A 21,359-nucleotide genomic window follows, 5' to 3' on the forward strand; every position below is an offset into this window, starting at 1 on the left:
GGCAGCGGGCCCCCCCACCCAAAGACCCTGAGCAGGGCGGGGCCTGGCATGGCCCCTGGCGAGCTCTGGGGGGAGAACTGCATGCCCAGCCCAGCCCGGGCCGGCCCCGCTGGAAGCCACGGGCAGGAAGTGCTGGCCTGCCTCAGAGGGGCCTGGTTAGGCACAGGCCCAGGGCCCCCCCGGTTCCTGACAGCGCCTCCCCGGCCATGGAGGGCAGCTCGCTGGCTCTGTAAGGGGGAGCTGTGAGCCCGACCGCGGGTAGCCAGATACCCCTCCCCCGCTGCCTGGCATCCTTCGGCCAAGAGGGGTCGCGGGGTGGCGGGGGGGGCAATGGCTGTGAAGACGACTGAGGGTGGGGGGTAGCAGCGAAGGGCCTGGATCACTCCCCACGGCGCCAAGCACCCTTGCCCAGGCCTGTCTCCCAGCAGGGGAAACCCACTGCACCTGCCTGTGCCCAGCACCCTCAGCCCCTCCCGCCCGAGCCGGGGCCTCTAAGGTTTCGTCCTAGTTGCTGTAAGGCCTGGGGCTGTTCCCGCTTCCCTCGGGCAGACCCGGGCGCTACCAGCCCCGCTCGGCTCCCGGCCGGCCTGCCGACCATGCCAGGGCAGCGCTGCCGAGCGCCAGCCGGGACTCCGCGCCCTGCCCCACAGAGCCGTAGGGGGAGCCCGGCCAGGGCACTGGCCCCACCAGTCCAGCCCCGGGAGGCAAGGCACCGGCCCCGGGGCACCTGCCTCACGCCAAGGGGGGGGCAGGGCAAGGTCAGAGCTTGGGATCCACGCACAGGGGAACGGGGAGCGCAGGCCCCGGGGATCGGGGCTGAGGGGGGGCGGCTGCTGCCCCTGCTCCAGCTCTGCCAGCGGGTCCCGGGCTGGCAGGCAGCCCTTCCACACGCAGGGGAGCCCCAGAGCCCCTGGCCCTGGGACCCGCAGCTGGGGCCCTGCTTAGCCTGAGGGGGCAGACGGCATTTGGGGACATGCCCCAGGAGCCGGAGGGGCTGCAGTGCCTGCAATCGCCACAGCCTCGGAGGGAGACCAGAGCAAGCAGCAGGGTCGCCCACCAGCCGCCCGAGGCTCCCCTCGCTGTGCGCTGAAAGGCCTGTGCCGGGGGGGGCGGGGTGCTCGCTCCCACAAGGCAGGAGAGAGAGGGGCAGGAGTGATGGCCCTGCTGGATAAGGGCACTTCCCTGCCTGTGCCCCCAACCTACACCCCAGCAACCGGGGCAGCCCCCCAGGCTCTCTGCTACCCCAGCAGTGCCACGGGCCCTCACTAGGTCACACAGCTGGCACTGACGAGGCCCCCCCACACACAGCCCCTGCCCAGCCGAGCACCCCCCTCCTCCTCGGACGGATGTGCGCCCACCTTCTTGGAGGCCAGGAAGGGAAAGCCCAGGCCAGGGCTGGTAGGGGTGCCTGGCTCAGAATCCTCTTCATCCTCCAGGACTTTGTCCAGATACCCGATGGCCTCCTCTTCCTCCTCCATGGCCGGCCCAGCAGCAGGCGGCCAGAGGGCAGGGCCCACAGCTCCAGGGGGGCCTATGCCAGCAGGGCAGCCTGGCCTGACTCAGCCCCGCGAGCTGGCCCCAGCCTCCGGCTGCAAGGAGCCATTACGGGAGCCCCGGCGCTCCCGCCTACGCCAGCCGGGGCGGCTTGGCCCCAGGCTTCCCGGAGAGGAGAGGAAACCACGTTCCAGGCAGCCTGCGCCGGAGCCTGCACGAGGCTGCGGAAACTCCAGGGCTGTCAGCGCAGGGCAAGGGGCCAGCCCGGCACAAGCTGCTCTGACGTGCCTGCTTAACCCCTTCCCAGCCCGCCCCGGCCGGGCTCCGGCTGCGCTCCACTCTGCTCGGCTACTCGAACACAGGAAATGAGCGCTTGCCTTGCCTTGCCTTGCCCTGCCCGGGGAGGGGGGGCTGCTCCCCGGCCTGTGGCCAGCGCCGCGCGCAGGGGAGATGCCTGCAGGGCCACGGGACAGGCTCTAGAGTGGGATTTTGCAATGCAGGGCGAGCGTTTGGGGAAGCAGCTCACCCCAGCGGCGAAGGAAGCAGTGTGGCGGAGGGGAGGCTGGGCTCCCAGCGTTCCGGTCACAGACAGGGCCCTGGAGTCCCACCGGACACAACGCAGGCAAAGCGGCACTGGACCGTCACACCCCAGCACCAGCTGCTGCAGGGTGACGCCCCCCGACCCCACCCAGCCTCCTCTGCAACCCACACGCAGCCCACAGCACCGACCCTGCCCCGGGGCTTGCTCCTCCACCCCCCTGCTCCTGGCCAGCGCAGGGAGCAGCAGCCAAGCTCCCTGCCCCTGCCCCACAGCACCTCTGCGGCGCCCCCAGCTGGTCATGAGAGCAGCAGCTGGCGTCCGGGAGGGACATTTTAGTGCATGACGGGCTGGGTAGGGAGAGGGTGAGACGGGGTCATTCTGGGACTTCCCCCAAAGGGGTTCAGGCGCCAGGTGCAGCCTGGAGGCAGGAGCAGGGTAGGATGGGCCCGGGCAGCCAGGTACATCTGCAAGAGAGCTTAGGGCATGCCCCTAACGGACCCCCCAGCCCCCCAGCGACAGACAAAGCCAGCCCCACTGCGACAGGTGCAGCGTCCCCACCGGTGGCTGGCTCTGAACCCGAACGACGCGATCCGCATGACCCCTTCCCCGCGGACCCGGCCACCAGGCCAGCTGCCGTACCCTGCACCCTGCGGGATGTCGGGCAGAGCCTGCAACGGGGAGCGAGGAGCTCAGCCTCGCAGGCCCAAATTCAGAGCCCTCTGCCCCAGCCCCAGGGGACACAGCTGCCTCCTGGGTACCACCCCCCTCTTGGGCCTCCTCCAGAGCCCGAGGCAGGCCAGGGCTTTCCAGGGAGCGGAGCCACGGGCGGAGGCCCTGGCATGGCCGGAGTCCCGCAGGGCCCTGGGAGCTGGCTGAGGGCTACGGACGTGGGGCTGGAGCTTTGCTACTGGAATAGCTGCCTGCCCGCTCCCCCCGCCCCCCCCACTCCAGCAAAAGAGGAAGCTGAGGTTGACACGCTTTGCATGTGTGTGGGCCCTATTGTCTTCCTCCACGGCTGCGTGACACCAGTGCCCAGGCTGGGGGAGGGCGACCACAGCCCACGGGGGGAGGGGGTTTCCAGAGCACAGGTCCGGCCAGGAATCGCTTCTCGGCCCCGTCCTCAGCGTGGCTAAGGACCAGCGCCGGGACTCAGCCCTCGGGAGCAGAGGTGCCCCAGACAGGCCCCGGTGCTCAGAGCTGGGAGACAGCCTGATCTCCACGGGCGGGGGGATGGTCGGATGGGGGACAGTTCTCACCCAGAACCACACCCCCTCCTTCCCACGCGCAGCGCCCAGCACACGCAGCACGGCCCCACGGCAGTGCACAGCTGCTCCCGAGGAAACAGAGCGACGCTCCCAGTGCAGGCGCCGGGGGGGAGAGCGCCGCTCACCCCCCCGGGGCCTGCTCTGCTGGGACAGCAGGTTCTCTTCCCTGCCCCACTGCAGGGGACTGACACCTCCCCAGACCCTGTGCCCCCCAGGGCAGCTCCCTCCACTGCAAAAACTCAGCCACACCGGAAACCCTTCTCCACCCCGGCCCAGAGGAAGAGGGCAGCGGTGCCAGCCCAGGGGCTCCCACCCTCTCAGCCGAGCCCCATGGAGGGGTCCTGCAGGCAGCAGCAGCCTCTCTGAAGGGCAGAGCCCCCCTGGGACAAGGAGAAGCCAAGGGCGAGTCAGCTGCCTCCCGCTGGCAGGTCCCAGGCGTGGCGGCTCCAGTAGCCGGCCCCGCTTCGCATGCGGAGGAGGCAGCTGCGAGGGGGTTAAAGCCGCCAGGCTCGAGCCGGGGTGGCCAGAGGGCCCTGGACGCAGCCTGGAACAGAGCTGCTACAGATAATGGGATTGGAGACAGAGCCAGTGCCGCAGCAGGATGCCTCCAAATCCCATTAGCTGCGGGACGGCTCAGGAGGCAGCGCAGGGCAGAAGCTCCTGCCCCAGCTGGCCTCTGCCAGCACCAGGCTCAGTAGCTGGAGAACGGCAGACCTGGCTGGATACCCCCGCGGTGGGAGGGCCGGCAGCTCTGCTGCCAGGAGAGCAGGAGGCATGGGGAGCAGAGGGTCAGCGGCAATGCATCCTGCAGGCAGGGACTCCATGGGCACCCCCAGGAATGGGAGCAGCTAACAGGACGTGCCCGCCATCGGGCTGGGGCCAGAGTTCCTGGGGCAGCCGCCAGTCCAGGCCGATGGCAGCTCTGCCCAGGGCTGTGCCAGGGACCCTGTCCTCGGCTCTAACCGGGCACAGGATCCGAGGGCCAGGCAGCCAGCCGAGGAGCACCCTTCACCCCAGCCGCTGGCCGCCAGGGGCGCGGAGAACAGAGGGAGGGGTGTCCCTGGGAAAGGGAACAACCTGCGGCTTTGTCCTTCGACACCCAGGCTGGGTGGCTACAGAGACGGCCGCACCCAGCCAGCCCCAGCACGGCACAAGTGAGCTGCCGGGCCCAGCCACACCCAGGCGCCACAGCTGCCCACCCCTTCAGAGGAGTCAGCCACAGATAAGATCCTGCCCAGCCAGCAGATCAAAGAGACAGCCCCTCTCCCGGCCTGTGCCCAGCCGGCTGTTTCCCGCATTCGCTGTCTGCATCAGTGCTGACCAGGGCTGCCCCATCCTGGCTCGCCAGCCAGCAGCTCGGGACCATGGCCCCCTGGGCCATCACCCAGCCCCCTCCCCACCTCCCACCTGGGTGCGGTGCCCCATTGCCGGGCTGTGGCTTTAGCCCATATGCCGTGTGGGGAAAGAAGGCGGCTCAGGCCAATCTACAGACAGTAACGCAGGGGAAAGCCGGGGGGGGGGGGGGGGGGGGCCAGAAGGAGGAAGAGACAATCCAGGCCCAGAGCGACACCATTCCTCCCACATTGGGGAAGTGGAAACATGAGACGTCAGTAAACCCAGCGGCGGGTCCCTGCTTGCTGATGCCATCTGGTGGGGAAACCGCACCAGCCAAACAACTGGTGGGAGGCGAAAGCAGCCACACTCCGAAACTCACAGCTGGCCTCCAGACCCCAGCCAGGCAGGGTCGGATCCGATCCAGCTCATTCCGCTGGGACACGCCACCACCTGCCTTCCCCTTCTGTGGGCGGGCGGTTTGGGGCCAGGAGGGTGTTGCCCGCTCAGGGGGTGGGAGGAAGCCATGCCTTTGTATTCACTCCACTCCTGTTCCTTTGCTTCTAGGTTTACATCTTAATGTTTCAGATGACACAGAACCCAGGCTTTTCTGACACCGCTTTACCCTGAACAAGGAGTCCCAGGCAGTTGGGACACAGGGCTCTATAGCGACGAGAAGAAACATTACCTTAAGCCCAGCATGGCCTGTGAAACAAGCCCCATGCTCCAGGGCACAAGGGGACCAACTGCTGCAGGGTCAGGAAGGCTCGCTCATCCCCCAGCTGCACTCAGCACCTGGCAAAGGGCTCGTCTCATGCTACAGCATCAGGCATTCGCCCCACCAAGCCATCCAGAAAGCCTCAGCTGAGAAGGTGCTGGGTGGAGTGTATCAGTGCCAGACAACCAGGCTGCGTGGCTTGTTTGCCCAGCGCCATCAGAGCCCCAAGAAATGTTTGGGATGATACAACCCCATGGAGGCTCCCAGACGCTGGCGCTGCTCAGAGCATGGCAAATGACCCTCCCCTCCTCCCCACAAACAAACAGTTGGGTTTGACCCTGAGTTGTTGTTGCTGAAGTCCCCCCCCACCCACTTTTATTTCTTAATGAAAAACCCCAACGCTGGCTCGGGTTTCCCCATCGAGAGAAAGGCTGAAGAGACTCAGAACAGGGTGCTGCTTAAAAGGCCTTTTTGTCCCCAACAATGTTTGATGGAAAAATTTTCCAGCAGAAACCTTCAGCTGGCCCAAGCCCAGCCTCTGCCACCAGATGGCGTGTGCAGCCCGCGAGAGAGGGGACTGGCCCCGTCAGCCAGCTGCAAGGTGCTGCCCGGGGCAGGGAAGGGGCACAGGGGCCTGCCTGGGCAGCTCCACCCACGGAAGCAGAAGCCCCCCACACCCTCATCCCGCTTCGGAGAGCTCAGGCATCAGGAGAGGGGGGCACACGGCCATTCCCCCGACCCTGCTTCCCCGGATCATGCAGCAGGCTGCCCTGTCCCCCAGTCAACGGACATAACCCCCCCCAAAAAAACAGCTGTGCTCTCCATGCCCTTGGGCAAGATGGGGGCAGAGAGAGGGGTCCCTGCTCCACTCCACCCCCTGCTGGCCCCAAGAGATGTTCCATAGCGTTGCAGCGTTTCACCCCAGAGCGCCCCTAAATAGCACTGAAATGCAGCTGGCTCTGGGGTGGAGAGCAGAAGCTGGCCGCCCAGTGCCTTGCACAGGGCAGTGGGGGAAAAACAGGACGACCGGCCAGAGACCCCTGCACACCTTCCCCAGGCAGAGCAGCCAGGCCCCTCAGCTGGACCCGGCTATGCACCCGGCTATGCACCGTCAGCAACAGGGATGCTTGCCTGGCTGCTGACAGCGTAGGAGCTTTTCCACAGCTCCTCCCTCCGGGGAGGACACACTTGGCAAGCCATCCTGGCCCTTCCCCACCTCAAAGCACCAAGGCAGGGACAGGGCCGTGGCCCCGGCCAACCGAAGCCAGACACTCGCCCTGCCCAGAACCACCAGCACTGGCTGCTCAGCCCTGGCACCGAACCGAAAGGGACGCTAGGAAAGGAGCAGCCAGACAACGCCGCGCCCTGCTCTCAAGCCAGGGGAGGCCGACAGGGCCCGCGGACTGAGCTGGGGGCCCCAGAGGGGAAGGGTCTGAATACAAGAGCGGAGGGAAGGGGGCACGCCGGAGGATGGGAACATCGCAGCGCCAGGTCCCCGGGGACACCGCAGCCGTGACGCACCCGTGCCGGGCAGCGCCGTCGCAAGGCCACCTACCCCGCTGCCCAGGCCGTCGACGGGCGTGGGCGAGACGCCGTCCCCGGTCTCCGGGCCGCGGGCGCTGAGCTGCGGCGACATGGTGGGCGACTCGTCGATGTAGGGCATGGTCTCCGAGCCCTCCGGCGGCCCCTTCGGCTCCTCATGCCCCTCCGCGTCGTAGTCCTCCGCCCCGTAGCTGAAGTCTGCAAGGAGGCAGAGGAGAGGCCGGTGAGTGTCTGCCACCAGGGCCCCCAGGGAGGCGTAGCGCACCGGGCACCGCCGGCCCCGCGCGGCCATGGCAGCGCCCAGCCGGAGACCCCTGGGGGGAGAGGGGCTGGCCAGAGGCCTGACACCCGGCTAACCCATCAGACATTTATCTCCCCCCCTGCTGCAGCTGCTGCACCCCTCCCCGCCGGGCGCTCTGCCATCCCTGCCTGCTGCACTAGCCTGCGTTTTATAGAGCTGGGGGCGGGGCACCCCAGATGTGATGTCACTTCCCTAGCTCCTCCCCCATGTTTTGACTCCAGCAGCCAATGGGTGCGTGGTACCAGGGCCAGGTGGGAGCTGAGACTCAGACTGATGCTGCACAGGAGACAAGAAAACCTTCCCCCCTCCCCAGCTCCCTCCCTTGCAGGCCCTCCTGTGGGGCAGGGGCCCTCTCCCTGCCCTGCCAGCTCCCAGGGCGCTTGGCCTCGGGGCGCCCCAGCGCTGAGCCCCCCACCAGAACTGGCACCGGAGCCCGGCAAGCCACCAGCCAGCCCATTTCCTACTGAAGGGCTGCAGGGGTCGCGCACCTTTGATTTTAGGGCTGCTCTGGCCAGGCACCATGGCGGGGGGAAAGGCGGCGGCGGCCAGGGCTGGGGGAGCCCTCTCAGCTCCCCCACTCAGAGGACCAACAGCTCCCCAGCTTCTCTGCAAGCATCTGACAGCCAGCGACCCTGCGCCAGTCACTGCCACTCCGGGGTCCATCACGGCCCCCTCCACCACCCAGAGTCAGCCACCCCCTGCAGCACGGGCACACCCGCGGGGAGAGGGGCACCCGCCCTTGACACACGCAAGCAACAGCACTGCCCTGGAGGGGCAGGGACCCAGCTCTGGCAGAGTGCCTGGCCCAGAGCCCTCCCTCCACACACACACCCAGCCCCCTGCACTGAGTGTGCCGGGCCCAGAGCCCCCCCACACACACACACCCAGCCCCCTGCACTGAGTGTGTGCCTGAGTGTGGCCCAGAGCCCCCCCCCCCCCACACACACACACCCAGCCCCCTGCACAGTGTGCCCGGCCCAGCCCCCTGCACTGAGTGTGTGCCCCCCCCCCCACACACACACACACCCAGCCCCCTGCACTGAGTGTGCCCGGCCCAGAGCCCCCCCCCACACACACACACACCCAGCCCCCTGCACTGAGTGTGCCTGGCCCAGAGCGCCCCCCCCCCACACACACACCCAGCCCCCTGCACTGAGTGTGCCCAGCCCAGAGCCCCACGTGAAGCTGGCTCACTCAAGCCGCACAGCACAACACCCCGCGGCAGTTAATATTGCATTGCAATTTAATAGTTAAAGCTGACAAATCTTTAACTCAAGGAGGATTTCAAAGCCCTCCCGGGTCAGAGCCCTGTGAGTGCGAGCCAGAGGGGGAAGAGGCCCCTGCTGGGACTGTTAGCACGGGGAATCATGTCCCAGACACCAAGGAAAGGGAGGGCCGGAGCCCAGCGCTTGGGACACCTAGAACTGGCTGGGCAGAAGGCTGGGGGCCGTGCTGCCTGGCGCCCAGCAGGCTGGGTCTGCGTGGGATGTGACGGGCGCACATCAAGGCACGGAGCGAACTGACACCACCCCAGCTCAGCAAGCGACCCAGGCGCAGGTCCCGGCCTGGCGGCCCAGCCCACGTGGCTCAGATGCATCACGGCCGCGGCCCGCTGTGTCTGAGCCCGGCGGCCGGCGCAAGGTGTGAGCGTCCGCGCACGTGTGCCCACGCACAGCAGGCCAGGCTCCGGCGCGGCCCGGACACTCCAGCTGAGCACACCCTTGTCAGCGCTCCCGCACACTCGCTGTCCCCCAGCCCGCCGGCCCCGGGGGCGAGCGGTGGCAGATCCTGCGGGCTGTGGAGTGGATTCTCATCTCAGGGCTGCACCGCGCACCTCCCTGCCCGCGGGGGCATGCCACGGATCACACACGCCTCTGGGAACATCCTGATCCGTTCGGGGCCTCCCCCCCCCGCTACCGGCGCTCCGGTGGGGCGCTCGCCCGAGTGGGTTTTGTTTGGTTCGCTTGGGCTTCGTTTAGGAGCCTGGGTGAATTTCAGAGCAACAGCCCGGCTCTACCCCGCCCCCCCGTTCCAGCCTGGCCCCCCCAGCCCGGCCCTTCGCTCCCCCCAGCTCTGCCAGGGTTATCCGCATCTCCACCAGCTGCTGCTGGCACGCTTCTCCTAGGGCCTGTGGTGCCAGCCCCCCCGCCCCAGCCAGGCCAGGCCACGAGCCTGCCCCCGTCCCCAGCCCACAGCTCCGCAGCGGGGCCTGTGCCATTTCCATGGCAACCAGCCTGCCAGCCGCAGGCTCAGCCTCCCACGGCCGCCAGGAAGGGGGCAGGGGCACCGCGCTCTCCCCGGCTCGGCTTGTCGGCACAGGGCTGCCTGGCAGGGAGCCCAGGTGGTTCCCTGCTCCAGGGCCGCGGCTGCGCAAGGATGGGGGGGGATGGTGGGGGGGGGGGGAATGGGGCCAGGGCAGCAGGACCCCAGAGCCGGGACAGGGAGCATCACCGCAGATGGCGGCCATGACAGCCGGCAGGGGGCAGCCACCGGGCCAGGGCGTCTCCACCCGCAGAGAGACACCGGAGGCGAGGCGACCCCGAGGAGAGGCGTTTCCTCCCGGGAGTCTTCCCACCAGAGCCGGCCCCGTTGCAGGGGGGCATCTGCCCAGCGGGGCTGTGGGCTACGCGCTCCCCTGGTGTGGGCAGCACCCAGCGACTCAGCGGAGGCCGGGCGGAGATTAGACCGGACCAGGGCCCGAGCATCGTGTTTTCGGGCCCAGTAGAAACTTTTAACACGGGCCCCCTCCCACACACATACCCAGGGGGGCTGCAACCTGGGCCGGGCCCCCCAGGGCCTCCAGTAAAGTGTCCCCTTTTCCCCCCCACGTGGGCCCTGGACCGGACCCGGGACAGAGAAGCCACAGGGCAACAGGGAGCAGTCTCTGGGCCCTGCCGGAGCGCTCACCCAAGGACGAGCCCCATGCAGCGAGACCCGCGTGGAGGGAGCCACGTTCCTGGCTCCCCCACGGCCACGCCAGCGCTCTCGTTACCCCGCCGGGAACGACCCTACGCCCCACCGCCAGGCACATGTCGAGAACCACTGCCCGGGAGGGGTGCTCAGGCAGCCACAGTCCAGCCCCTCCTCACCCCACTGCTCGATGCCCTGCTGCCACCCAGATTCAGGGATGGCTCTTCCAAGGCCCCAAGGCCCTGGGAAGCCGAGCCCCGGGCCCCCCAGGCTTCACTGGATGGCCAAACCCAACAGCCCTGCCCCCCCATTGCCCAGCAGCTTAGCGCTCCATGCCCTGCACGCCAGGGTCCCCGGCCAGCTCCAGCCTAGGGAGAGGGGCCCTTGCCCGCCCTGCAGCCTGGTGCCGGCTGGCTCTTGGGGCCCCAGGAGGGTGTGCGTGGGGTGGGGGGCCAGGGTCAGACGCGTCCCCTCAGGCTCCTAGAGAATTCAAAGGACCCAGGCCCAGCGGGAAGAGCTCGCGCCGTCTCTGTGAGCGCCCCGCACAGGTCGCAATTCCCCTGCCATCCTCCCAGGGCCAACACGTCCCGGCCCGTGCTCACTGCACACCACCGGCTCTGCCCGCCCCCGCCTGCCGCAGCCCAGGGATGAGCCACCTGCCCCTTTGTGTGCCTGGCCCCCCGCTGAGCGCCCCAGGGCAGAGCCGGGAGCCCAGCACTGACGTGCAGCGGAGAGAGCGGGTTCAAAGGCAGAAACATTGCGTTCACATCGCCCTCCCCGCGCCTGGCAGCGCCTCCTACCGGCCTGGCGCCGTGCCACCTCCGGCCAACGGGACAGGCACAGGAGGGCTTCGACGCATGCGGCAGAGCGCGGGAAATCACAGGGAGAGCCAAGGTAGGTGCTGGGCGATCTCCCACCACTCCCCCCCCAGCTCTGCCAACGCCCCTCAGCACTGACCCACAGCCCCACCCCCCCAGCTCTGCCAACGCCCCTCAGCACTGACCCACAGCCCCCCCAGCTCTGCCAACGCCCCTCAACACCGACCCACAGCCCCATCCCCCCAGCACCAACCTGCAGCCCCTGCTATCCCAGCTTCAGGCTCTCCGCACCCTCCTCTGCTGATGTCCTTCAAACCCAAACTGCAGCCCCCCCCCATTATTTGTGTCCTGGGCCTTTCCTAGGTAAAGGGGACGTGGCCTTTGCACAGCACACACCTGCAATGGCTGCCCTCCTCCTCCTCCACTTTAGACGGGCGAGGTGCAGTCCGGGGATTCCTGGCTCGATGCTGACCCAGCCCGGGCCCCCCTCCGTGCAGGGCCCCCGCCGTTCTTCCTTGCCGGCCCCCAGAGTGTAGCCTGTCTGCAGCTGGGCTACGGCCACTGCGGCTCCCGGAGCCCCCTGCACGAACGCTCCCGTCATTCCACTTCACTGAGCGTCTCCATGGCTGTGGCCGTGGCTGCGCGTCTGCCCGCCTGGAGGGGAGCCTGGGGAGAGCGGCCGGCTAACGGGGTCAGCTCGTCAGGGGCCGCGAACGGTAATTAAGGTTGAGCAACACATCTCGAAGAGCAGCCGTTCCCGGTAAGTAACCGTCTTTTATTCCCTTCCCTCGCTCCAGGGCAGCGCAGGGACTGGCCAGGCTGAGAAGAGCATCCCCGCGGCCTGGCCAGGGCAAGGGGGGACCCCAGCCAGTCCCCGTGCCACAGGCTGGGGAGCCGGCAGTTCCTTGCGCTCCCCGTGCCCATCTCTAACTGGGGAGGGATCGCCCCACCTCCCAGGGACGCATCGCGCTCCCTGCGAGACACGGACGGGACAGGGAGAGAAGCCCTGGGCTCCCCCCTATGCTCCAGCATCTCCAGCCTGGGAGACTGCCGCCGCCGAGGCAGGGGTGAGGCCGGCCTGCGATGCCTTGTCTTGGCACAAGGACCGGCTGCACCAGTCCTGACAGCCACAGGTGGCAGCTCCGTCCCCGGCCATCTAGGAAGGAGGCAGCATCAGCAGGGGAACTTCAGACCTAGGCTCTGCCGCGTGGGCCCGGCCCTTGTACCTCCCTAGCTCCCTACCCCAGCCCCGCACAAATCTGCACCGGGGCTGAGTGGGCAGACAGCCCTCACGCAGGATGCCTTTTGCCAGCCCTGGCAGAGCCACGGAGAGAGGCGGGCACTGGCAAAGAAACCTCTTCTTTCCTCCACAGGGAAGCAGCCACGATCCCCAGCAAGCGCCGAGGTCTGTGCTGCACCCCTCGGAGATGCCAGGGTCTTCCCGGCCACGGGCAGGGCCTGGCTCGTTGCAGAGCGCCCAGGAACGCCAGCGCAGGCCGTGGGAATGCTGTGCTGGGAGATCTGATCGCCCACGGGGGCGGCTTCAGTGTTTGGCAAAGCTGAGCCTGGGCTGGAAATAACCTCCAGAGCAGATCGCCAGCTGGCTGTCTGGGGACTTCGCGCAGGTCTAGGACCCGGCAGGGGCACGGCCCCCTCCCTTTACAGCCTGTCCCTGCCCGTTCCCCAGTCTGCACCACAGCGGCTCCCTCTGCTGCTCGGACTTGCTTGGCAGAGTGGGCGGGCAGCTCGCTGGTGCTCTGCCTTCCTCTCTCGCTTGGGGCCCGGAGGGCCAAGGCCTCGTGAGCCAGTAGCTGATGTTTTCTCTAGAAGGGCCCCACTGAGGAATCCTGGGCAATGGGGGGGGGGGGGGGGGGCCGCCCTTTACTGTGACTAGGACCCACCGACCTGAGCCGTTCCCTCCTGCTCCCTCTCACACAAGTGGCCCGTGTCCTGGGAACTCGCCGAAGGCTCAGACACCAGCCAGGCCTGTGCCAGCTGGCTAGCAGGCCCAGCACCCACTGCCAAGCGAAGGGGTGTCTGGAAGGGCAGAAACTGGTACAACCTGCCTGGGAACCAACAGGCCCCCGGTCGGCCCCCAAAGGGCTCAGGGTGGTGCCAGGCATTTCTTCCGGGCACTGCAAGGCCTGGGCCAGGCTACCCTGAAGACAGCGGCTCCGCAGAGCAGAGACCCACCAGACGGCGCTTAGATCCCAAGTCACCCGACCACCCTGCAGCCAGAGGAAGCAGCAAGTCGCCTGCCACCGCCCGGGCCAGGACAGCAGCAGAGTCCCCAGCAGAACCACAGGCCGGTTGGGAGGGAGGAAAACAATGTCCAGCAGGCAGCACGGCACACCCCGGTTCTCACGCCCACCGGAGAGCCGGGAGACCCAGGCAGCAGACCATCCGCGGCCCGGAAACGGAAACGTGCTCGGCTAACGGGGAGGCAGGTCGCACGGACCTCTCCGGCTCAAACTCGGGGTCTGGGCAGGGCCGCCGGGGCTGCGTGCACCCGAGGGGGGCTGCAGAGCCAGTCCGAGGCCTGAGCGGGAGAGCTCGCCACGACCACGCTGCTGGCGGAGGAGTCCCCAGTCCCGGCTTCCCTCCGGCTCTCACGTTTCCCCACAAAGGGCACCACGTGCAGTTAATGGCTCCAGAGCATTCCCCCTCGGCCCCCCGGGAGCCGGGACACCCCTCAGCGTGCTCCGAAACACGGCTCGTCAACCGCGCCTCGGCTCCTCAGGCCCCGAGACCGACCCCGAAAGCAGATCCCTGGTAACTAGAGCAGGCCACATGCTGCCCCCCAAAGGCTGGGGGATCTTCACACTCCTGAGCCGCCAGCCAGCCGGGTGTCGGGCACGCACCAGAGCACCCCTCCCTGTCCAGGCCTGGCTCCCCCGGCCCCCCGAGCAGGCACTGCCAGTCATGCCAAACTCGGCCTGAGGGTCTGCGACACAGAAGGACAAAACCCGCCAACTCAGCTCGCTGCCGAGCCCCAAGCCAGACTCCCTCTGCGCCCACCAGCCGTCCATCTCACTGGCCCCACCCTGCAGCCAGGCTGGGTCCTGAACCCGCACATCCACCCCCCGCCCGCGCACAGACCAGAGAGAGCCGCCAGATCGCACCTGCCGATCCAGCCAGGGGCCGCACAGAGGCCTGGGCACTCGGGAGCAATCTGGCCCATCCACAGACCTGGATCGCCCCGTGCACCCTCTGCCCCGCCATTCACCCCATCGCTGTGCCTGCAGCCTGCCCCGCCACTCGCCCCGTGCTGCTCCACAGCTCCAGAGCAAAGGCCTTCACAGGGGGCAGAGGCCCCTCAGCAGAACCGCTACCCACGGCCCCCCGAGTCCAGCCTGCAGCCACCCCCCAAGAACTGGGGAGAGGGGGCAGAGTTCAGGAAGCCCCACCGTCCCCCCCAACACTCCCAGGGCCTTCGGGGAAGTTGGCTGGGAGGGGGCCTTCAAGGCCGCGGGCTAGCTGCCTCCGGGGGCTGGGACGGAGCCACATCCCCGGCTCTGCAGGGCTGGCCAGGCACCGTAGCGGGGGGCTCTCCAGCGCTGGCCCTGCTGGGGGGGCTGCACCACGCTCGCCCTGCCCACAGAGCGCCTCAAAGCACGTCCCAGGCCTCAGCTCTGCCCCACACGGGGAGAAACCCCGGCACTCACCCCGGGATACGCGGCCAGTCAGCCACAGAACCCAGGAGTCCGGCGCTCTCAGGCAGGGCCCACGCATCATTTTTTGGGGCCCAGTACAAACATGTGCCACGGGCCCCCTCCACGCACAGCCCCACAGCCCTCAGCCCATCTATACACTCTCATAAAGTGTACCCCATCCCAGGGACACGCTGGCAGAGGCAGGGCCCTGCCGGAGATGAAGTGGCACCTTCTGAGGCTGTGAAAGGGGGCACCGGAAAGTGGCCCCAGCCCAGGCGACCCACCGGCTTCCGCCAGGCCGTAACCAGGGGCACAGGGGGTGGCAGGGAGGCCCCGTGCCAGGGGCACAGCTGCCCAGTGACCCACTGACACCACCCTGCTCCCGCTGGAAGGTGGCCTCAGGCGCAGAGGCAGTGCGGGGCCAGACCCCCGGGGGTGCACCGGTCACCCCGCCAGCGACGCGGGAAGCGACGGCTCTGGTGTTTCTACCCGGCGGCGCGGCCCTGCTCGGGGCAGGGGCCGATGACGCTGCGGTAGCAACGCCTGAGTCTCCCCCGAGCCCTATCGCTGCCCCCCAAGGCCGCCCCCAGGGGCCCATGGAAGCGTAGTGGTCTCAGCCAGGCCCCCAAGGAGCACCAGCCCTTTCTGGGGCCGGGAACTGGGCACGGCTGAATGGATCAGCCTGTGCCCGCCGGAGCCAACCAGGGACAAGCCAGCGAGGGCCTCTCCCCCGAGAGAGCGCGCCCCCCGCACAGCCTGGCTTTCGCTGGGCTCCCCCCCGCTCGCCTGCCCCGGAGTCGGCCTGTCCGGTGACGCAACCTGCCCCAGCTGTGGCTGCCCAGGATGGAGCTGCTGGTGCCGTGCCACCCGCAGACACTGGCAATGCCCGTGCCAAGGGATGGGGGGGGGAGGAGCGTTTCCCGGAGCAGCCTGCAGTGACGGCAAACAGCAGAGGAACATGCATCACCGGGGAGGGGGCTGCGCTGAGCAGAGGGCCCCGGCTAACGCCGGGCGCAGGCGGCAGGGACACCAGCTCCGAGGTCAGCTGCCCTCCTGTGGATCCTGCCACCCAGCCACTTCCCTCCAGGGGAGGTCAGCCCCTGCCCCCCCCCGCGGCGCAGCGTTACACAACAGGTAGTGACGGGGGGGCGGGGGGATCAGGCTGGGCACGCTGCAGCCTGGCTGGAGAGGCGCTCAGCCGGCCCATGCCCCCGCCGGGCACCGTGTGGCCAGCTGAGCGGGAACCCCGCGCCCTTCCCAGCATCGCCGGCTCCCGCAGCCGGGAGAAGCCAGCGGCTCCGGTTCAAGCCAGCCTGGCATCCCGCCCCCCGGCCCCCCCGAGAGCACACGTACTGCTGTAGAGCGTGTCGATCCAGGAGAGCCGTGCCAGGCCGGGGTGGCTGAGCGGCTCCATGCTCGGGGAGGCTGCGCTGGCTGTCAGATCCTCGGCCACCCAGACATCTCCCAACAAAGGCGGCGAGCGGAGGGAGGAGGGATGGGGAGCGGGGGGGGGGGGAAGAGGAGAAGCAGCGCTGGCAGCCCGGCGTGGGGAGCCCAAGCCAGCCCCGACCCTGCAGCGGGGGATGCTCGAGCCCCCGCCGCTGCCCTGCCGGGAGGAGAGGCTCCGCTGCGGAGAGGAGCAGCCAGTGCCTGCCAATGGCAGCCCGCACCTTCCCCCCGCCCTCCCCCGCCGCCTCGGCCGGGAGATGGGGCGGGGAGCGGAGCCAGCCCCCGCGGGCAGGCAGGCAGGGGGCTGCAGGCCCTTTTCCCTGCGCTCCGGCACCCTGGCCAGAGGGCAGTAGCCTGGCCATGCCCTGCCAGCTGTCACCTGTGCCAGGGCAGGGGGCAGCGGTGCTGAAATGCAGCCAGCGCTGCACCCCAGAGGGGGCTGCATTTCGGCACCGCCGCGCCCCAGAGGTGGCTGCATTTCGGCACCGCTGCCCGCCTGCCCTTTCACAGGTGACAGCTGGGAGCAAAGGGAAGGCACCCCCACGGCCTGGAGGTGCCGGAGTGGCGCTGGGCTCATCAGCGACCTGAGTTTACGGGGGTCGGGGCGGGGGCGGAGGGCGAGGATTTTCCATGCCGCCAGTGCACGGAGGGAATGGTTACTAGCTGGGTCCGCCGCACCCCCCGCGGCCACTGCTCCCCCTCCCCCAACCCAGAGCCGGGCAGTTGGGCTGGCGCCGGGCACAAGTCGACTAAGCAATGGCCGAGGCTCCAAGCAGCGCCGGGGGGACCCACTCCGGCTTCCCCCTGAAATCCTGTTCAGCGCATTTCCCGGGGCTCTGTGACCTCCGGGGGGTTTTGGCTGGTGGAAGTAATGCAGTCTGTGGGGTTTTTGGGGGTGACAGGGGCAAAGGAGGCCCCACAGATCTTCCTGCACTGGGCCCCCTGGAGCTGGCCCCGCTTCCGCGTAGGAGGCACCCGGCCAGCAGGCAAGCAGCGGCCGTGGCAGCCACGCAGGGGCGCCAGCCTCTCTGCACACGGGAGGTGACCCTGGGATCAGGCGCCCGCCCAGCCCATCGCTTGGCGCCTCTCTCCAAGGCGCAGCCATGAGCCCCTGGCCCCGCCTGCGGGAAGGGTCGATACAGCCAGGCCAGGGGCAGTCGGGAGGGCCAGGGTTACCCACCCGGGCAGCCGCACTGCGCCCGTTCTGCAGGCTGAGCCCTGCCCTGGCAGGACCCCTCGAGGCAGGAGGGACGTTCAGTCCATGGATGGAGGCTGCCAGCCGCGGGGCCGGTGGTGCCAGCTGGCAGGGTGACGCCTGTCCCCGGGAAAGGGCCGAGAACCCGGCCGCTCGTTTCACGCAGGCCAGCGAGCAGCCCTGCCGCCCCGGACTTAGCAAGCCAGAGGGGAACGGCTCCGCGCCCCGGCCGCGAGGACAGAGCCCCAAGGAATGGCTGGAGGGAACGTGGGGAGAGTGGGGAGAGTGGGGGAGGAGAGGGGCTCGACAGGCCCTGGGATATCAATCGTCTTCATAGCCCCGGGAGCCACCCCCACCCAGCCAGCCAGGGGCCGCAGCCCCCGGGGGGGGTGCACAGAGACGCCCCGCGACGGGCACAGATTCATTTCATGGCTCTCCTCCCCTGCTGACAGCCCCCCCTGCAGAGGACAGCCTCCCGGACCCCGTCCTTCCCAGGGGCACGTCTCCCAGAGGCTCCAAGTGGCAGCCGGGCAGATCTGTGCCACGCCCCAGAGGATGGACGGCCTGTACCTTTGTACCAGCCGGGACGCTTGCCAGGGAACAGCCGGGGCAGCCTGGCCGCTCTACAGGACGGGCCCGGGGCACAGCCAGCCCTGGATCCCGCGGCCTCCGGCCCCGGGCTGCCCTCACCCAGGGGCACCCTGTGCTCGCTGCCCAGGCCCGTCTCCAGCCGACGGGGGCCCAGCGTTTTAGCGCTTTGGACACGGTTTGCTTTGGAGGAAGCTCCTGAAACGAGATCCCGAGACCCCGGCCTCGTCAAGGCGTGGTCCTGCCCCGCGGGATGCAGCACGCAGGGACTTGGGGTGGGGAGGGCGGGTCCAAGCCAGGGCCTTGCAGAGCTCCTGTGTCTGCCCTGGGACGGGGACCCAGAGCCCTGTGGCCAAGGCAGCGGGAATGGCCAGGCTCTGAGACACCCCCTCTGCCCCCCAGCCCAACAGCCCAACTGGCCCCCTGACAGCAACGGGTCCACACTGTGAACAGGAGGCTGGCGAAGTCGCCTGGGCATGCCAGCCCTTCCTCGGTGTCCGGGGCTTCCCCGGCTGGCTGCTCCCTCCCCTCTGGGGCTGGCTCAGCCGGTGCCCCCCCTTGCAGCGTGGGAGGGGAGCGCCCCGGCCAGGCACGCTCCTGTCCCTCCTCTCACCCCATGGATCCACTGCACAAAGTCCAGCCAGTGGAGGCCCAAGCGGGACGTGCGTGGGCAGGAGGCAGGTCACCTGCACTAGGGGAGTGGGCTGCAGGACGCCTGGGTTCCATCCCCAGCTTTGCCACCGACTCGCTGGGTGACCGTGGCCAAGTCACTTCCTGCCTCCGTGCCTCAGTTTCCCTCCTGTATGACAGGGATGATACGCTGCCCCCGCTGCCCCGCCATAAAGCACTGAGAGCGCCACAGATTGTCTAGCAAGACTCACAGACCCCCCCCCGCCCCAGCACGTCCTCCTCGGCTCCGGCTCCTCAGCCTACGGCCCCAGCAACAAACAAGGCCCCGCCAGAGCCGAGTGAATGAGACGGGAGCCCAAGGCTGGTGCCTGGTCCCTGTGCGCATCATCCTGGTGGCAGGACGGAGGCAGTGGATTGGGGGGAGACTATAACCTCCAGCCAGCCCCACTCCTAGGCCCCCCAAGACCCCGCCAGGCCATTTCGAAGCACAGCGTCCACACCGAGCCGCCGGCCCCCGCCCCGGGCCATGGAGAAGCCAGACACGCTGCTCTGTGCTCCAGCGGCATCGGCCCCAGTTCTGCAGGGACCCGAGCGGGGCCCAGAGAAGCCGCCCAGCAGCTCAGCCAGGAAGGAGTTAATCATCCAACCCGCTCTGCTTTTAGCCAAAGGAAACGGGAACCGCGGGAGCCATCAACCGGGATATGTCAGCGAGGCAGCCAAGCGTGCAACCTGGAGCCGGCCGTGTCCGCCTGTCCATCCCCACGGCGCTGGACCGGCAGCGGGGAGAGTGCTCCCGCCCCCCATCCCAGCCAGAGCCAGGCCTCGGCTGGCCCAGGTCGTGCCGCCCCCAGCGGGAGGCCAGGCAGTGGGGCAGAGGGCGACCCACGGGGGCCTGGCGTGGAGGGGACGGGGAGCACTCAGACTGAAGTTCCAGTGCACGGGACGCATCCAGAGCCTGCGCTGCAAGCACCAGCCCCACGCCGTGGGCAGGCCTGCCCCGCACTGACCCCAGGGCACAGCACATCGCCCCAGCCCCCCAGCCTGGCTCACGCCCGCCCCACAGGGCTGGGAGACAGACAGCAGCGTCGGGCACCCAACACAGCCAGCTCCCAGGCCACACCTGTGGGTCTCTCAGCCAAGGCGAATCCAAAGGCACGGGGCAGGCGTCCTCGGCAGGCCTGGAGAAGCCGGAGCCCTGGCCCAAGCTGCCGGTCACCAAGCAGGACCAGAGGCAACCGGCCTGGCGCTTCAGAGGCCTTTAGCCATGCAGGGGCCGCAAGGCTGCGGGCCGGCAGCCTGGCCGTGGGTATCTGCCTGGCGCATCGCTATTGCTTACTGCCAACCCGCACAAGCAGCCCCTGGCGCCCGATACCATCTGCCATCATCGCCCTGCCTGTCCTCCTGGCCCCGGAGCACCTCGCCTTCCCCAGCACAGTCCTGGGCGCACGGCCACAGAGCAGGGCCCCGGACAGGCCTTTCTGCGCGCCCTCAGCTGGGCGTACCCACGCAAATCACCGCCCTGCCAGCCGGCCTCCGGCCCTCCCGGCGTCTGCCTCACAACGCTCCGGCCTCCGGGAGCTGCAGCGCTTTGGGCGAATGCTGGCCGCCGGCCTGGCCCGGGCGTGGTGGCTCTGCTGTGATGCCCTGGGGGAACTGGTGGTGCCCGGAGCCCAGGGAAGAGATGCTGGGGACCCCGCTAGGGGAAAAGCCTTCGCGGCAGGGGGCACGGAGCTGCTAGCAGGATCGACGCCAGCCGCTGATCTGTGTCCCGGGCTGCCCCCGACCGGCACAGCGGGGCCTGGCGAGCAGGCTGGGTCGGCACCGGTGCCCACCTCCCCCCCCAGCTCATTGCCAGGCAAAGCTGTGAGTCAGCCGGCGGTGAGTCACCCGCACAAGGTGCAGGCCTGCACGGCGCGCGGGAAGCTGCCATTATCCACGCCTCGCAAAGGGCTATTTAAGGAAGCTGAGCCGTTCTCCCCCCACACACCCCTCCAGTGCCCCCTTGGTACACAGAGCGTGACCCAGTCCGGTGGGGGGGGGACCCACGGGCCTCTACGGCCATGCAAACAGAGCGCCACCCCCCCGCCGCACGCTGCAGAGTCACGTTCCCGGCCAGCACAGGACCGCAGGGCTGGGGCTGAGCTGCGGGCCAGCCGAGAGGAAGGAGAACGTGCCCCGTGCACCCGCAGGCAACACCAGGCTGTGCCCAGCGGCGGGGCTCGTTCGAAGTAGCAGGATTCCCAGGCTCAGGGCAGACAGCAGCGGCCCCCAGGCCATTACCCCAGCGGGCTGGGGGATTCCCGCTCAGACAGCGCCATTCTGCCCCCAGCGCTCTCCAGTGCATGAGCGCTCTCTTGCCCCTTGCTGTGGGGCCTCGGCCCCGCCGCGCCCCACACCAGAGGTGGCCGCAGCTCTCCCTAGTGTGCGTCCATGCCTGCTTACGAACTCTGCCAGCGATGAGCGTGAAGTACTCCAGGGCCCCCGTGGGGTGAAAGCACCCTAGAAACAGCGATCATCATCCTGCTGGGATGAGATCCGGGGGCGGGCGGGGGGCTGATCTTTAAAGAGTCCCCGCCCCGTGCCAGCAAGCTACGCTCAGGTCTGCCAGGGCCACACACCACCCTGGGCTGTGAACCGCTCAGGAACCAGCCCTTCCTCTCCTCCGTCGGCAGCGCCGTCTGGGGCTAAACGACACATGGCAAAGCCCCCTCGCTTGTGTCAGAGCCATTCCCACCGCCCGGCCTGGTTCACCTCCTCTTCCTCCCGCACGCAGCCCGGCAGCCCCAGCTCCGTGGCACAGGCTCTGTCCCGCTAGCAGCCGGGCAGGCAGGAAGGCTGCAGGCTCACGGGGATCCGAGCTGCCCTTGCCCTGGGAGATGAGGAAAACACGCAGCCCATCGCCGCTTTAAGGACGCGGCCGCCC

General features: G+C 68.7%; 1 protein-coding gene across 3 annotated transcripts in view; it reads right to left on the minus strand.

Moving 5' to 3' along the window:
* ABR (ABR activator of RhoGEF and GTPase) overlaps window positions 1-21,359 on the minus strand; it is a 70,817-nt gene that overhangs the window by 35,084 nt on the left and 14,374 nt on the right. Inside the window, exons 1-2 of one of the 3 annotated variants that reach the window (XM_067565872.1) lie at window positions 15,928-16,115; window positions 6,906-7,090 (exon numbers count right to left, since the gene is read on the minus strand). In XM_067565872.1, the coding sequence (XP_067421973.1) occupies window positions 6,906-7,090; window positions 15,928-15,988 (246 nt within the window). In that variant the 5' untranslated portion in view covers window positions 15,989-16,115. Of the gene's footprint in view, window positions 1-1,358; window positions 1,625-6,905; window positions 7,091-15,927; window positions 16,116-21,359 lie in introns of those variants that run through there. The other 2 variants (XM_067565871.1, XM_067565874.1) reach the window with 2 other exon arrangements.

This window comes from Emydura macquarii, unplaced genomic scaffold (assembly GCF_026122565.2).
Source record: "Emydura macquarii macquarii isolate MOO-44397 ecotype Brisbane River unplaced genomic scaffold, CSIRO-AGI_Emac_v2 contig_2699, whole genome shotgun sequence".
In the NCBI taxonomy this organism is placed as follows: Eukaryota; Metazoa; Chordata; order Testudines; family Chelidae; genus Emydura; species Emydura macquarii.